Raw genomic sequence first — 17090 nt, 5'->3', positions numbered from 1 at the left:
GAGAGCACCGCCAGGTATAAACACCCCCCTCCGCCGCCCGCCAAGCAACAAACCCAACTAATAAACAAAAGAAAACTCTCCTCCTGGCCTGCTCTCTTCAGGGGAGACCAGAGATGTGTCCGTGGTCTGACTGACCCCAGCAGCAGAAGTGGGGGAGAAGGACAGAGAAGGGACATGAGGTCTTCAGATACACATCTGCTTCCGGGCTCAAAAGCTCAAAGTAGCTGTGCAGGGGAAGTCTCTGAGGGGGGTGGGGCTCAACAAGGCTGTGTGTGTGTGTGTGGGGGGGTTGCTCCTGTGGGTGGGGGTGTTGCAGAGAGTGGCCTGAGCCACCCAAAGAAAGTCGGGGAGAGAGAGAGACAAAGAAAGGGCCAGAGGAAGCCAGCGGGGGGGGGGGGGGGGCGGTGGGGGCAGGCGCCTTCAAGTGTGGTCAAAGGGACGGGGGCAGCAGGGGGCCTAGATGACCACGGACTGCAGCAGGCGGAAGCACATCATGAGGTCCAGTGGGATGGGCGGCTTCAGGTGGTTCCCGTCCAGCCGCAGGTAGCGGAGATGGGGCACCTTCTCCAGGTCCGAGAAGTCGTGGATGGCGAACAGGTTGCTGGGGCAGATCTGAGTCCCGTTGATCTCTGAGGGGAAAGAAGGGGGTTGGTGAGCAGGTGTGTGTGGAGGGGCGGCGAGGGAGTGGGTGCAGGGGGGAGGGAGGGCCTGTGATGGCTGAGAAGACCCCCTGGCTGCAACGTGTGCGTTCCTGCGAGCCTGGGTTTCTCTCAACTCACTTGCCAAGTGCACCAAGATGGAAACGAACTGAGGTGGGAAACCCTCTCTGGAGAGCCCTGGATGAAGCACCCGGAGGCCAGGTAGGACCACACCATGGGAGTCCCGTGCGCGAATTCCACACCTGGTGACCCCTGGGAGTTTCCGGGGGACGGTAGCCCTAAGCCAGCATTCACTTCTAGCTATGTTGCAGCTCTGACCTCTGGTCTTATACAGAATGGGTCTCCTGAGACGCCAGGGTGGGGGACCCTCACATCCTCAGGTGCCCCTCCTTGAAGGCTTGGCGCACGCTCTAGAGAACTGAAGACAGGGCTGTGTCCAGAGCCAGCCGGCCAGCTCTCGCCTCCCAGCAGGGGGACAGGAAGAAGGTTCTGGTCCCTGACACCAGGGGATGGGAAGAGGAGACCTGGGGCCGGCGGGGGGTGGGAGGCGGGTTCACATGACATAAGCCTTTCGGTTCGGACACTATTCTAGGAAGACCAGCGAGAGCGGGTGGCTTGGGGCCCCGTGTTGTGTGACTGGAAACTTCCTGCTTAGCCTCTTGCTGGGCGGTGCCTGCAGGGCCAGCGTCAGAGCGAGTTTGCACCCAGCCTTGTCTCTTCTCTAGTCCGAGGGCCACCATCCTCATCACCCTCTGCTCTCCCTCTCCCGCCTCTCCTCTCCTCAGTCTTGTCACTGCACGAAGGGTGGAGATTCTCCTTACAGCCTCTGTGCTTCGGGCTCTCACCTCCCTGGTGCTTGGCGCCAGGCTCTTTGGGTCAGGGAGTGAGGCCCTTGCCCTCTGGCCAGTGGGGGACTGTCAGTGGGCTCTGGCTGCAAAGGTGGTCCGTGACCGCTGCAGAGGGATCCATTCATCTCAGGGACAGGTTGGGCGGAGTGGGGGTGGGGAATGACTGTCCTTCCCCTGCCAAGACTGGACGTCCCCTCAATCTAGGCTGCCTTGGTCCAGCGGAGTTAAAGCAGGTTGGCTGTGTGTATTCTTGACCGATCAGAGATTGTGTATGTGTGTGTGTGTGTGTGTGTGTGTGTGTGTGTGTGCTCCTGCGCATGTATGTAGTCGTGTGCATGTGTGTGTGTGTGTGTGTGTGTGTGTGTGTGTGTGTGTGTGGAGGGAGGAATCTGCTCCCTCAGTTTACCCTACAAGTATAATTAGGCTGCTGACCTTTCCCTGCATTTGTTCCCCGCGAGACCCTCCCCAGCCCCCTTTTCCTCCTGGGGTCTCAGCTACTCTCCTGCTTCCCACCCACCGCTTCCCAGGCTGCAGGAATCTGACCAAGGATTCTGAATCTCACTGTTGGGGTCCTCCTCCCCCTCATCTCTCAGCTGTCACATTCCTCGTCTGGAGGCAGTCTATTGTGTTCAAGCCCCCAGTGATTGTCTTTTGTTTTCAAAACTTATTGAAGATGCTCAGAGCTGACTTGGGCTGTGTGTGTGGGGAGGTTTGGGTGACACCTGGGAGTGCTTAGGGGCTACTCTCTGAGCCCAGGGGTGTTGTTTCCAACAGTGCTGGGGATCAAACGGGGGTCAGTCACATGGAAGGCCAGCACCTTCCTCCCGGCACTAGTTCTCGGGCTCACAAGTGACTTTTTGATGAAAGTAAAACTATGACTTCTAGACTCTTCTCCCAGGGCCTTCTCTATGGACCTTAGGTAACTTTTTCCTTACATGTACCATCTTAGTCAACAAAGCACTCCAGACGTCCAGGCAGATGCTGAAAGTCCCCACATACAGAGATGGGGGTCCTGCACCCCAGTGGTCAGCTGACTCTTCTGAGTCCATCCTCAGATCTGAGAGGACACTTCCTGCCCTTGTAGCCCATTTCAGCAGTTGGCAGGCAGGTGGACAGAGGCCACCATTCTGCTTTAAAAAGAATGTGTCGGTGGTCTTCTGTGACAGCCTGGTGTGGGTGGCAGAGGGAAGGGAGGGGAAAGCAGCTTCTTTCTGAACCCGGGATTCTGTTTTTGTTTTTGTTTTTGTTTGGGGGCCACATCTGACAATGCTCAGACCTTACTCCGGGCGCTGCTCTCAGCTGTACTCCTAGCTGTGCTCAGGACACCATCCGGGATGCTGGGGATGGAACCGGGGTCAGCTGTGTGCAAGACAAGTGCCCTCCCCTATCCATGAGCCCCTCCCCTGCGCTTTGGTGTTTTGTTTGTTTGTTTTGCTCTTTGGGTCACATCCGGCAATGCTCAGGGGTTACTCCTGATTTTGGCCTCAGGAATCACTCCTGAGGGTGCTCAGGGGACCATATGGGATGCTGGGAATTGAACCTGGGTCGGTCACATGCAAGGCAAATGCCCTGCCCACCGTGCTATCGCTCCAGCCCCTCCCCTGAACTTTGAACCATCTCAATTTACAGGTGAGGGGACCTCCCTGCGAAATCAGTGACCTCTTCCAGGTCACAGGGATGGCCCAGCGTCCAGGCCAACAGTGGAGACGTGGTGCCCGGCGGGGTGCTTCGGACCCCAGCCCACGCTGAACGGCGGAGACAGGGTGGAGCCTTGGGTTATGGGGTTGCTGGCCCCCTGCCCCCACTCACTCTCGATGGTGTTGTGGTTGAGGTACAGGTGCTCCAGCTTGTTGTTGATGGCGGGCACACTGCTGATGCGGTTGTGGGCCAGCTGGAGCACCAGCAGGTTGGAGAGGTTGAAGGAGTTCTTGGGCAGCCCCTTGTCCGAGAGCTTGTTGTAGTTGAGGCGGATGAAGGCCAGGTTGGGGAAGCCCTTGAAGTAGCCGTTGGGGATGGAGTCGATCCGGTTGCTGTCCAGGTACAGCTGGTGGAGGGCCTGGGGCACCTTGGGCGGCATCTTCTTCAGGGTGTTGTTGGCCAGGTTGAGCTGCATGAGGCTCTTGAGGCCCTGGAAGGTGTCGGGCCGGAGCGTGTGGTCGCCGAGCTGGTTGTTCTGGAGGTCCAAGAGCAGCAGCTTCTCCAGCTTGCTGAAGACGCCGGGCGGGATCTTGGAGATGCGGTTCTGGCTCAGCCGCAACTGCTCCAGGTTGCGGGGCAGCGCCGAGGGCACCTCCTCCAGCTGGTTCTTCTCCATGTAGAGGAAGGCCAGGCGGGGCAGCCGCTCCAGCACCTGCTGGTCCAGCTTGCGGATGCGGTTGTTGTCCAGGTTGATCCACCTCAGCTCGGACGCGTTCCGGAAGGACTCCAGGGGCAGCTCGGAGATGAAGTTGTTCTGCAGGTAGAGGTAATGGATGCGGGCCGGGATGACGGGCACCTTCCGCAGGTGGCGGCTGTCGCAGTACAGGGCGGACGGGAAGTCATAGGGGCAGTAGCACTCCCGCGGGCAGTCGGGGAAGAGCGAGGGGGGCCCCGGTGGGAGGGGCGGGGGCAGCTCTGTCGGCTCTGGGGGCTCATGGGGCCGAGGGAAAGCGGGAGTTGGCCTGGGTCTGGGTTTGGGGGGCTTGGGCTTGGGTCTCGGGCGTCTTGTCGACTGGCCGTGAGCCGCAGAGGCCAAGAGGACAAGCGGGAGGAGCCAGCAGAGGGCCGACCTCATGGTCCAGGTGGTACCTGCGGAGAGGAGACACCGGCTGTTAGCCCTCGGGGCTTGGGGCCAGGTGCCCGCCCTGTGAGAGGGGGTCTGTGCAAACACCTCCCTGTGTGGGGCACCCCGTCACAGCCTTGAGGCACGTAGCCCAGAGGGCTGTCTCGGGGAGACGTGTCATTCTGGTTTTTTTTTTCCTTTTTGGGTCACACCCGGCGACGCACAAGGGTTACTCCTGGCTCTGCACTCAGGAATTACTCCTGGTGGTACTTGGAGGACCATATGGGATGCTGGGAATGGAACGCGGGTTGGCCGCGTGCAAGGCAAACACCCTAACCGCTGTGCTATCGCTCCAGCCCCGAGACGCGTCATTCTGACAGCAAGCACTTGGGATCGGGGCTGCTGGACAAGACCCCTACCCAACCTCACCCCCACCCCCAGCCCCGCCTCTCCCCACTTGCAGTGCGAGAAAATCAGCCTCACCCCATTAAAAGGCACGCCACAGAATAAGCCAGCCTGTCCAGAGGTTCCTTCGGAAGACTCCTCAGAGATACCATAAGAGCAATTTTCTTTTTCCTTCTTAAAAAAATTTGTTTGGGGGCTGGAGCCTTGTACACGGCCGACCCAGGTTCAATTCCCAGCATCCCATATGGTCCCCCGAGCACCACCAAGAGTAATTCCTGAGTGCATGAGCCAGGAGTAACCCCTGTGCATCGCTGGGTGTGATCCAAAAAGAAAAAAAAATTGTTTGGGGGCCACACCCAACTGTGCTCAGGAATCACTCCTAGTGGGGCCCAGGAGACCATCTGGGGTGCCAGGGATCAAACCCAGGCTCACTGTGTGCATGGCAAATGCCCAATCTCTGGACTATCTTCTCTAGCACCAAGAGTAATTTTAAAACAGTGTTCCCACTGGAGGCACCCTTAATGGAGGGAGCCTGAGAGGGGACATGCCCCCTGGGACTGCTCCTGTACTGAGTAGCTCTGTGATTTTTTTAAAACCTGCAACTTAGGGGGAGGCTTAGTCAAAGTCTTCATTTTTTAAAGAAGGGAAGCTGCCTTGTTAGACTTGGTTGGAAATCTGTGGAAATCTGAACGTAAGGCTTGAATCCAGGCTCTGGGGCTGAGTCCGCTGAGCGCAGACAAAGTCAGCCAGAGAGCTGCTGCAGAGTAGACCCCAAGATCAGGCCTCAGAGCCCCACTTGCTGCCTTCTGGAGGTCAGGGAGCTCCTGAGACGGGAGGAAAGCGCACCCCCTCCCCTGTGCCCCGGGCGCTCTGCCTCCCGCTCCTGCCCCTGTGCTTCTAGAGAATGGAGGGTCCTCCCAGCAGGAGAGGCAGCAGGAATCTCTCCCCAGGCGTGGGTCTCCAAGGAAGGGATAGAAGGCAGTGGGGTTCTCATTTTTCAGACCTGGGCTGGCTGTCCCCGTCTCTGGGAGCTGGGGAGGACGCGCTCTGAGAGACACAATAAAGAAACTCCCAGCAGCCTTGGGGACATGTGGGTGAGACTCCAGAGGGAAGTTTGGGGGCGGCCTTCCCATGGGCTCCCACTAACCCCCTCGGAGGTCACGTGTTACGTCGTTTGGGTTGAACTCAGCTAGAGTGTAAGACAGGAAGTGTAGGCAGGAAGCCCAGGTAGGAAATGTAGGCAGGAAGTCCAGATAGGAAGTCCAGACAGAAAGCGCAGGCAGGAAGCCCAGGCAAGAAATCCAGACAGGAAGTCCAGACAGGAAGTCCTTCCTGCCCCGTCTCCTCTGCATCCCGACACTCCTTCGCCTTCCTCCCATGGCTCTCTCAGGGCAGCCTTGCACCTTCTGGAGTTTCGGGCACACTGGGGATACAGGCTTCTTGGGAGTTTTTTTTTTTAAATTCTATTTGTTTATTTTTGGTTTGGGGCCATACCTGGAAGTTTTTAGGGCTCCCTCCTGGCTCTGTGCTCAGGAATCACTCCTGGCAGAACTCAGGGGACCCTATGGGATGCCAGGGATCAACCTTGGACTGGCCGCATGCAAGGCAAGCATCCTACTCCACTGTATTATTACTCTGGACCTGTATCATGGAGGGGGGAGGTGTTCTGAGCTAAGAGGGGCTGCATGTGTCTCCAGCTGCTCTGGGACATGAGGAGGCAAGGAGTTAGGTGGCAGGAAGTGTCAGGAGCTCGGAAGACCAAGATCTGAAGTGGAAAGAAGCAGCTGTTCTGTGGCCAGCCCCAAAGCACAAGGCAGGACCCCGAAAGGGATGCGGGAACTGAGGCCTGGTGAGACTCCGAAGACCGGATGCACCCCTCAGGAGAGGAGAGACTTCTGTGGGAACAAAAGACACCAAGAGCTCAGAGTTGTCCCAGGACAACGCAGTTTGGAAAAACCCAACGAAACCAAGTTTGCAAAAGCAAGCGGGGCTCGTGCCAACTTGGGATGTGTCATTCCTTTCTTTTGCTCTGTGGGTTTCCTTTTCTCTCTCAGATTTCCTAAATAAAATGACTTGACTTCGCATCTCTCCTCTGACAGTCTTTTCTGTGGTGAAGGACAAGAGTCACAGCCACGGAGTCTGACCCAGTGGAGAGGGACCAGACTCCTTTCCCCGTCTGATCCCGGACCGCACCCTTGAGGACAGGCGGATGACACTGGGGTGCTCGCCCCGGGCCCCGCCTGCCTTTTCTGGCCCAAACCTTCTCTGGCCTGAGCCCGCTCTGGCCTTGACTCCATCCTCGCCTCACCAGGCTGCCTTCTGCCCAGACTGCTGTGTGCACCAAGGAATACAAGAAGCCCCCTGAGGCATGCCAGCAGCTTAGCCCTGAGCCAGGCTCTTAGCAGCTGCTTGCGACAGCAAGGAGGGAGAGAGTCAGGCTCCAGTGCACACACACACACACACACACACACACACAGAGGCACACGCACACATACAGGTGCACACACAGGCATATGCACATATATGCTCCCATCTCTCTCTTTCTCTCTGTCTCTCTTTGTCTCTGTCCCTCTTTCTCTTTTTCTCTCTTTTTCTTTGTGTCTGTCTGTCTGTCTGTCTGTCTCAAACTCAGGTTCAGTGCCTGGTTGCTTGCACTGAGCTGGTATACCAACACAGGGAGGAAGTAGGAACCAGGGAAGGATGGGTGTCCAGCAGATAGGAGGACAGCGGGCACCATGCCCTGCATCCCTTTCCCCCACTCCTCTCTCCCTGAGACCCTCTTCGCCCCCCCCCCCCCCACGGTGCCAGGGCCAGCTTGACTCTGGCTACCCTTATCGAGGACCTTGAGTGAGACTCCTGCTCCGTCTCTGGGTGCGGATACTCGTCCAGGGGTGCTCTAACGAGCCGTGAGGGAACGTGCGGGTTGGAGCAGGAAGCTCTGGCCCACGCTCTGTGGGGGACGGGCAGTGAGTTGTCCACTCTGAGAGGCTTCGCCACCACATGGCCAGGCCTTCCGGATGGCGAGCACTGGTGTGCCGACAAAACCTTGTCTAGAAGCCCCAGTTTTTGTGCCCTTGAATTTGGGTGCATTTGAGCTTTTCTTCTTGTTTGGGTCCCCCGTGTTGGCCATCAGCCAGGCCTCCCTCATGCCGACAAGGTTGCCCAGGACCTTCCCGCCGGCAAGGTCCCTGTGCTGTCGTGCTCCCTGACTGCTCTGTCACCGAAATTCGCAGGCACTAGGTTCAAGGTGACGAGAGTCCTGGGGCTGGTCACCGCCCTGTCCAGGCTCAGAGGCACAAGGCCACGGGTCACTCTGCTCCTGTCCACAGGCCTTCCTCCTCCCACCTGGCAGCTGTGCCCGGCCCAGCTCCTCACCCCCATGCCCCACCCCTGCCCAGTCCCTCACCTCCCCCCGTGCCCCACCCCTGCCCAGTCCCTCACCTCCCCCCATGCCCCACCCCTGCCCAGCTCCCCACCCTCCATGCCCCACCCCTGCCCAGCCCCCCTTACCTCTCCCTAGTTCCCAGCTCCCTCTGACATTCCACAGGTCCCTCCCAGAGCCAGTGGAGGTTCAGGTCACTGTCCTTGGGGGAGAAAGATCCTTCCAGCTGCTGCTGGAGCATGCCCTGGCAGGGAGCCCCCAGCACAATCTTCATGATGCACCCATCCGGGTGTCCTGTTGCAAACTGGGGTCCCCTGCATGACAGGTGGGAGTCCCCAGATTCCAGCAGCCAGCCCTGCCCAAAGCATCCACTTTCCTGTGTGTCTGACTTCTAGAAGCTCTTGTCCAATCAGTCCCCTTAGAAGGGGTTCTAGGTGTGGAATACTTTAGTTTCTTAGACCTTGTGAGCACTCTGCTCCACCTCTCCCCACTGGGGGCTTGCTGGTCACCTACCACCAGCCAGGGCCAGCGTGGGCTCTCCCTGAGCAGCTGCTGGAGGAGGTGGCAGCTGCTGCCTTTCCCAATCCCCAACACCCCCAATTTATCTTCTCCCTCCCTCCCTCCTTCCCTCCTTCCTTCCTTTCCTCCTTCTTTCCTTCCCTCCCTCCCTCCCTCCCTCCCTCCCTCCCTCCCTCCCTCCTTCCTTCCTTCCTTCCTTCCTTCCTTCCATTCTTCTTTCCCTTCTTCCCTCCCTCCCTCCCTCCCTCCCTCCCTCCCTTCTCCCTTATGCCCTCCCTCCCTCCCTCCCTCCCTCTTTTTTTGTGTTTGTTTTTTTTGTTTGTTTATGGTCATACCTAGCTGTACTTAGGGCAGACTCCAGGCTCTGTGCCCAGGGATCACTCCTGGCAAGCTCAGGGGACCATCTGGGGTGCCAGGGATTGAACTCAGGTCTGCCATGCAGAAGGCAAGCGCTCTGCCCTCTGTCCTATCTCCCCAGCTTCATCCCCAATTTTTTTTGTTCACTTAACAATGTTTCCAACATCTTGGAGGAGAGGATTTGAATCATATCCAATGGTGCTTAGGGGCTACTCTCAGCTCTGCTCAGGGCTCACCCCTGGCAGTACATGGTGTCTGGATTAAGCTGGGGTTGGCTGCATGCAAGGCAGAGAGAGTTTACTCCGTATTCTAACTCTCTGGTTCTTTCCTAAGAGAGTATTTAATTCCTTTTTCAGTGTTGGAGATTGGGACCGGAATCCTGGCTGTGACCTTGTTCAGGCCTCAGGCTGCTCATCTGAATGAGACCCAAATGAGACCACCCAAGGGGGCATGTGAGAGGGTGTCAGACTTGTTTAGAAATGAGCTGGTTCTGCACCACGCTGGCCTCTAAAGGGACAAAGCCACGACCAGGTCAGCGTCTGGAGTCCACTCCTTCGAGGTCCCAAGCCCGGCCTGAGCAATAATCCAGTGGCTGGGCTGGTGGAGGGAAACATCAGGTCCTTGGGAGCGAGTTTAGGGACCCAGGGAGGGGAGGGAGGGGCACTAAGACTGGTTTCTCCTCACCTTCCTCACATCCTTCTCCGCTTTCCTGTCGAGGGGGTGGGCCCTGCCTCCCCACATCTTCAACTGGCCCCTATTCTGGTGCGGGGAGAATCGGGTCACCCCCACCCAGAACCACCCCCACGTCCATGAGGAGACCCTGTCTTTGTTCACTCTTTCTGCTCTGAAACCAACTTGGGGTGGGGGGCTGTTCCTTCTTTCTCTTCCTCTAAAAGGGAGTTGGACTCTGGTTACCTGCTGAGTGGAGCTCGGGCCCAGCCAGGGTCTCTTATGAGACCCCCAAGTTCCACTGCTGCAGTGGGTGCATGAGAAGATGAGAAGGAGGGCAGCAGGGGAGGGGGGGAGGTGTGCGGAGAGCATTATGGTGCCCCTAGACAGGGGACACGTGTCCCCTTCCTGCCTGGGGCCCTGTCCCTGGGCCAGCCTCGGTGTAAACTCTGAAGCACAGAAGTAATAAGCCCCTCCTGTTCCTCTAGTCCTTGTCAGAAGCGAGTGCAGTCTGCGACTTCAAAACGCACACAGATCACAAAGCACCAAAAATAAATCTAACACTATTGTGAGACCATCTGTCCCGCAGTCTACCACCAGGCAGAGTGTAAACAGAGTGAGCTTCCTTGGCCTCGGGCTACCAGTCCAGACACGCCAGTTCCCAGGTTCAGTGGGGACCCCGGAGATGGGATCACAGGGGGTGAGGGCTGAGATGGAGATGGGGCTGCCCCTTGTGCTCTCTGTGTCCACCCCGAGCAGCCCCGGCAATCCCAGCTCTGCAGGAAGGCCCGGAAGGAGCTGTTGGGGGTGATGGTCGTGGGACCCAAGTTCCAGTGCTCAGCACCAGGCTGCTTAGTGGGATTTGATGGACGTCAACTTATTCCTTAGTATGGGGCGGGTTTCTGCACCCTGGACATCTGGGGTTCCTGTAGGCTGGGGTTGGCAGGATGCCCCTTCTGCCCAACAACATTCTCCAGAACCAGCGAGACCCTGGAAACTCCCATCCCCTCCTCAACCCTCCCGCTCCCAGGTACCTCTCTTGATCCAAGTCCCTGAGCCTGGCCCTGGGCCTGTCTGCGGAGATGCACGTGTCCTTCTGTGACCAGGCCGTGGCCTCGCCTGCTCCTGACCCTGCAGCTCTTCTCCATAAAGCTGCCAGGACACAACTGCTGGACAGGACAGGCTTCCAGAAGGGACATGGCACCCTGGGGGGTGCAGGGCGGGGGATTCACAGAAAGGAAACAAGAATCTTTGGGGCAACCTCAGAGAAATGATCTTTCTGGAATGTTCCTCATGAGACTCTAGCATTTACAAGAAGGAGGAGACAGTTCACAGGAGGTTTTCATGGCCCCTGACGGGGAGTGGGGTGGGCGGAGGGAGGGGGGTCAGGTCTCAGACTTACTTCTCCAGAAAAAAAAAGGAAGCAACTCCCTGCAATCTTTCTAGCCAGCGAGCCCTTGTCCAGAAGGCCACACAGCCCCTGCAGGCCACCCCGCTAACAGCCCTGGGCTGTCTAGGCTCCTGACCAGGTCTCCCCGCCCAGTGTGGCCACTGGAATATTCTCAGGTCTTGAAACAGTAGATCCCCCCATCTCCTACATTAGTAAGTTTGGAGTGAGGGGTCCGGACGGTTATATACATGATGATTACATGAGCTTGGTTTGGGGCGCACAGCCAGCCCCGGGGGTTACTCATGCATGCAATGCTGGAGGCCCACATGGTGCTGGGGGGTTGAACCCAGGCCCTGAGCATCTCCCCAGCCCAAGCTCCTCCACTGTAGTGTGCACCCTCCTCTTACCCCCATTCCCTCTCTCCTGCCCCCAGGTGCCTGCAGCCCTTTGGGGGACTGATCCCCTCCCCCCCACCCCCCCTACCTTGCTCCACCTGCCAGGGGCGGCCTGCTTTTGTGGGAGAGGAATGGGTGGAGGGGAGAGAGGCAGCCAGTCCAGGACAGTTCCCTCCCCACTCAGCTCCCCTCCCTGGCCAGGAATGGGCAGGGACCATGTTTGCTCTCGCTGCCCCCAGGACCCCTGGCCAACCTTGGGCCAGTTCCAAAAGGGCTTTCAACAGAGATTTTTCCTGGCTGACTGCGCGCAGAGCGGGCCCTGGGAGGTGCCTCCGGGGAGCTGGTGGCTTGCTTGCTCCCTGCCCTCCCAGAGGCAGAGGGAGCTGGGGGGAGGGGGGCAGGCGGCTGCAGGTTGGACACTGTGGTGTGTGCTCCTCCCTCCACCCAGTGAAGCTGGAAGGAACTGAGAATCAATCCCAGGCCTCTCCACCCTGCTCGGCCTCCACTCAAGACACATGATTTTCTTTTGGCTCTGCCACTCAGCAGGAGACGCAGTTTCCTACAGCTGGGAAGGCGTGCGTGTGCATGCGTGTGTGTGTGCGTGTGCGTGTGCGTGTGCGTGTGTGTGTGTGTGTGAGGGCACGCGTGAGACAAGATGCAGGGCGCGTACGTGAACGGGCGTGCGTGTGCGTGACTCTGGTCTAGCTCTGTCCCCAGGTGCGGGGTGAGTGGAGGTGAGCAGACACCACGCTCCCTCTCGCGTGTACCGACGTGGGGAAGGGATGGAGGGGAATGTGCACACGCCGCCGAAGACTCGGCCACAGGATGTGAGCACTGCAGATAGGGGCGCTGCAGTCTAGTTTCCATGGAAACACCTGACCTGCAGAAACATCCTCGCATGCAGCCCAGCTCTCCTTGCTCCTACAAACATCTGCACCAACCAAGTTTGACTTGGGCCACCAGCAAGTGCCTGGATAGCATCTGGAGAAAGAGACCGAAAGGGAGTCTAAAGGAGGAAGAGAGGGATGAAGGAGAGGGAGGGAGGACGGGGCAGGAGAGAGGGAAGGAAAGAAGGGAGGGAAGGAAAGCCAAGATGAGATCTAGGTCTGGTTGCACAGAGCAGGGGAGATCCTGGGGACCCTGCCGTCCCCTCTCCCGTGGGGCTTACCTGCTCGCACCTGCCTCTCTCCTCAGCGCTGGTGGGTTTCGTGCCCGGCCAGGCTCCCTCCTCTTCCTCCCCCACCTCTCAGCAGAGCTCTGGCAGCACGGACCAGCGAGGAGTTCTGATCGCTGGTGGTGTGTGCATGTGTGTGTTTGCCTGACTTTTCCACCAGCCCCTACTGGGGTGGGGAGGTGAGGTTAGGGGAGGGAGGGGCAGGCCGGGAGGGAGGGCAGGGAGGAGGGAGAGCGGGAGGGAGCTTGGGAAAGGAGGAATGACAACAATAAACGCTTTATTTGGCAGCCAGGCTCCCAAGACTTCAGGCGCGCTCCGTGCCCGCGAACGGGCTCGTGTGTTTAATAACATTTCCTTCTGCCGCTGCTCCTTCTCGAGGGGGTGGGGGTGGGGGGGAGATTGTTTGACCCATGTTTGGAAAACAAGCCAAATTAATGGAGGAAAAGGCATGAAAAGCAAGTTCTGTGCAGCCAGAGCCGGAGGGCTGGGTCGAGCCCAGCCCTTCATTCCTCGTCCCAGTATGGCCTGGCTTCTGACGCCTATCTCAGAGCTGGTGTGACATTCCCGGACGACTTGCCCTAAGCTGCCTTCTCCAGGAGGCGTTCAAGGGAGTCTTCGGGCTGTGAGCTGCTCAGAGGCAACTCCAGTTAGGGTGTCTGAGGGGTGCCCTGAGGACCAGAGAGGGAAAAGTCTGGTTTGGAGTCACACAGCAAAGGATGGCAAGTCAAAGATCTAAAGTCACTGTTGTGGGCTCGTGTGGAACATGACACTGTCTCCTTGAAGCTTCTCCACATACAGCTTACACACAGGAGGTTTGGGGTCACAGAACAAGAGGAGGGGTTCAAGTGTCCTCCCCTTGGGTCTCCAGAAGAGCACTTGTGTAAGACCACATAGCCAGGAGCAATTCTCCATCGAAAAGCCACAGTCCTGCCGCGTTAAGTACATAGTACTACGGCAATAAGTTCATAGTACTGCAACATGAGGTTCATAGTACTGCAGCATAAAGTTCATAGTACTATGGCATTAAGTTCATAGTACTGTCTTTAAGTTCATAGTACTGCGGCATAAAGTTCATAGTACTACGGCATTAAGTTTGCAGTACTGTAGCAATAAGTACATAGTACTGCTGTATTAAGTACATAGTACTTAATGTGGCCTTAAGTACATAATACTACAGCATAAAGTTCATAGTACTATGGCACCAAGTTCATAGTACTGTGGCATTAAGCACATAGCACTGCAGCATTAAGTGGCCTTGGAAAAGGCACCAATGTCCTAAGAGCAACTGAGGCCTGTGTGGTGGTGGTTGGGGGGATCCTTGTCACTGCCCCCCTGCTGGGGGAGGTAGTGCTTTGCGCTTGGTTGCTCACCTGCTCTCCTTTGGGCAAGTCACCTATCACAGGGGCCCTGGATTTCCTCCTGGGGGTGGGAAAAATGCCCGGGGTGGCATCCACAGGGCAGCACGTTCCTGTCCAGGAGGATGTCTGGAGGATGTCCGGGCTGTGGGGAGGGGTGGTCGCTGAGGGGTGGAGAGCAGCTCAGCAACTGCCCTCCTCCCTGCACACACCCCGTTGCACCCTCTGCGGGTGAAGCTGGGCTGGGAACCCCCACGGATCTGCATAGAGCCCCATGGGCCCCAGAACAGAACAGAAGTGAACAGGTCCCGTCTGGCTGCAGAGGCGACCGTGCAGCTCAGATCAGCCTCTTTCCCGCGGGGTGGCTGGAGGTGGGTGGAAGAGAGAAGGGCAAGATCCAGTAAGGGCAGAGGACAGGTACACTCGGGTGGGAGGGGTCAGACAGGGTGCAGGGTGGGACACCCCATTCCTGGGGGAGCCTCTTGGGGCTGCGGGAGCTCTACCCCACGAGCTGGATGCCCTTCCTCTGCCCGGCCTCCTCCAGGCTGTGCCCAAGCCTGGAGTGAAGTTCAAGAAGATCGGGCCGAGTTTGCAGCACTGTGCCCTGTGGCCTGCAGATGCCTGCGGGTCCCAGACGGGATTGGGAAGTGCCTGCAACCGAGCAAGAAACCTTTGATGAAAGACAGAAAATGCCCATGAATGCCCTCAGATCAGAGTCTGCTCAACCCCCCATCCCCAGCACCCCCACACCTGGCTGCAGCAGTCCCGGACCCAGCCCAGCTCCATCCACCCACACTCCCACCCCCATGAACCCCATTGTGTATTTTGAAGCCAGAGTAATTTTGGGGAGGTGTGCGTGGAGGCAAGTCAGGCCAGTGTACCAGCCAGAGCTGCCCCTGGCCTCTTGATCAGGATTTTAAAAAAAGAAAAGAAAAGAAAAGAAAAGAAAAGAAAAGAAAAGAAAAGAAAAGAAAAGAAAACTTGGCTCCTGTAGACAGAGAAAGCATGTCCTTGTTTCACAGAACGTAGAATTGGGGATCCGGCTGGCCCTAGTGGCCAAGGGCCACTACAGAGACCCCTGCTTGGAGGCCAGCCCTGGGGAGAAAGGGCTGAAGCCGGGCTGCCTCAGAGGATCAAGGAACCAGAAATAAGAGGAAAAAAGATAGGGCCGGGTCTAATGACCTCATAAACTGAAAGCCCCAAATGCCCGGCACACGCAGTATTTTTTTTTTTTCTTTTTAATTGAATCACCATGAGATACACAGTTACAAGGTCGTTTATGATTGGATTTCAGTCCTATAATGTTCCAGCACACATCCCTTCACCAGTGCACATTCCGTGCTACCAATGTCCCTAGTATCCCTCCCAACCACCTCCCCACCAGCCACCCCCACCCAGCCTGTCTCTGTGGCAGACTCTCTTTCTCTGTCTCTCTCTGTCTCTCTCTCTGTTTCTCTCTCTCTGTTTCTCTCTCTTTCTCTCTCCCCTCTCTCTGTCTGTCTCTGTCTCTGTCTCTGTCTCTGTCTCTCCTCATGCATCATGCAGTAGAACCAGTAGTCTCTAGGAGAATGACATTCCCTGGTGAGATGCCTAACTATCTTAATCCATCTGGGCTAAACTTGACACATTGGGGGCCTCAGGATACGGGACAAACACCCTCATCACGGGCTCACTCCGGGCTGCTTCCTGGATGGAGCAGAGCGGGCTCCCCAGAGACCCCCTCAGTGGTTCCCCACATGGCCCGGGTTGGCCATATCAGGTTCCTGGAATCGGCGCATTCTGCCTTTCTCCTGGTTTTGTCTTAATCTTTGGTTCCCAACTTCCACTGCCTGCCCAATTCCATGGGGATCCATCCCAACACCCCACCCGCACCCCATGCCCATAACAGGGCTTTTTTTCTCTGCCCACCTACCTAGGATCAAATTTAGCTTATAAATGAGGCACAAGAAGGGAGGAACAACAGTAACTCACAACAAACTGCGACACTTGTAAACCACAACTATGGTCCAAGTCAGTGAATGTTGCCTCTTCACTTCCTGCTGCAGGGAATATTTTACCCATGGGACCTGATGGGGGTGGGGTGGGGGAGAGTCGGAGCTGCTGAAAATGGGCCAGGCTCGGGCCAGGCTCAAAGGGCGGAGTGCAGGTTTTGCATGCAGGGGCTCCGGGTTCCACTCCCTGCACCTCATGGTCCCCCAAACTAGGAGGGGAGTGACCCCCAAATGCAGAGCTGGAAGCAGCCCTCAAACACTGCTGGGTGTGCCAAGGACACAAAAAGTGAACCCAGGGAGAGGAGGACTCCATCGGCTCTGCTCTGTGGCTCCCCCTCTCAGATCTCAGGGCACCCCAGGGAGCAGCTTCACCCCAAGGGAGATGTCGATTGCTGCCTGCACAGAGTGGTGACATGAAGCGGGTTCTGGGGAAAGTGGTAGAAAAACAGGCTTTGCCGCCAGGTTGGGGCAGTGGCTAGCCTTGGGCTGGGGGCTGGGCTGGGGGCAGAGGGAGAGGCTGGGATTGGGGACGGGAGCTGGGCCACCGGGGAGGGGCAGGCGGGAGAGCCAGGGGCCATGGCTGAGGGCCATGGGTGGCCCAGCCACGTTGAAGCCCCCGGCATGGTGACTGTGGTCTTGTGCGGGCAGTGAGTGTCCAGGCCAGGGAAGAAAGGGCTCGATTGTGGGTCCCTCGAAACCCACTCGCTGGCTGCCGGGAAGGAGCCGGGGGAGGGGGTGGCTCTGGCCAGGCTCAGACTCTGGGGCGCTCAGCAGGCCCCGAGGAAAGGCCCAGGCAGACGCAGGAGAGGTGGGACCCTGCGGTCAACTTGCCACGGTTCAGCCTGGGGAGAAGGGCCGGGGGCTCCCGGGGGCTCCCGGGGGAGGAGGCTCCCAAGCTCGGGGCTGGGGAACAGGGAGTCTCTGTCCTCTGTGTGTCCTGGGGAGCAGAGACAGGCGTCTGCTGTGCTGGGCAGAGCCCACAGCCAGAGACTTCTCCCAGGGGACCCCCTCTGCCAGGCGCCCTGTCCCCTCCTCGTGGCAGCCAGCCCGCTCCCCTCCCTGGCACGCCCCACCCCCCTCGACTCTTCATGGATTCTTGGGCCATCTCCCCTGATTTGTAAGGCAGAGGCAAGTCCCCCAGGGTCCGGGGTCTGCCTCCCCCTGCCAGGAGGGTCTTGCCCATCT

General features: G+C 58.0%; 1 protein-coding gene across 1 annotated transcript; it reads right to left on the bottom strand.

Moving 5' to 3' along the window:
• Positions 1 to 435: 435 nt before the first annotated feature.
• PRELP (proline and arginine rich end leucine rich repeat protein) lies at positions 436 to 12666 on the bottom strand. Its single transcript, XM_056119119.1, has 3 exons — positions 12554 to 12666; positions 3317 to 4294; positions 436 to 629 (listed from the first exon to the last, which is right to left on the bottom strand). Exons 2-3 carry the CDS (start codon positions 4278 to 4280, stop codon positions 457 to 459), a joined length of 1137 nt encoding a protein of 378 aa, XP_055975094.1. The 5' UTR covers positions 4281 to 4294; positions 12554 to 12666; the 3' UTR covers positions 436 to 456.
• Positions 12667 to 17090: the final 4424 nt, after the last annotated feature.

The sequence above is a fragment of the Sorex fumeus genome, unplaced genomic scaffold (assembly GCF_029834395.1).
Source record: "Sorex fumeus unplaced genomic scaffold, SorFum_2.1 ptg000039l, whole genome shotgun sequence".
Classification (NCBI taxonomy): domain Eukaryota; kingdom Metazoa; phylum Chordata; class Mammalia; order Eulipotyphla; family Soricidae; genus Sorex; species Sorex fumeus.
The sequence above is the reverse complement of the archived record's forward strand: the minus strand, read 5'-3'. Positions and strand labels throughout refer to the sequence as shown.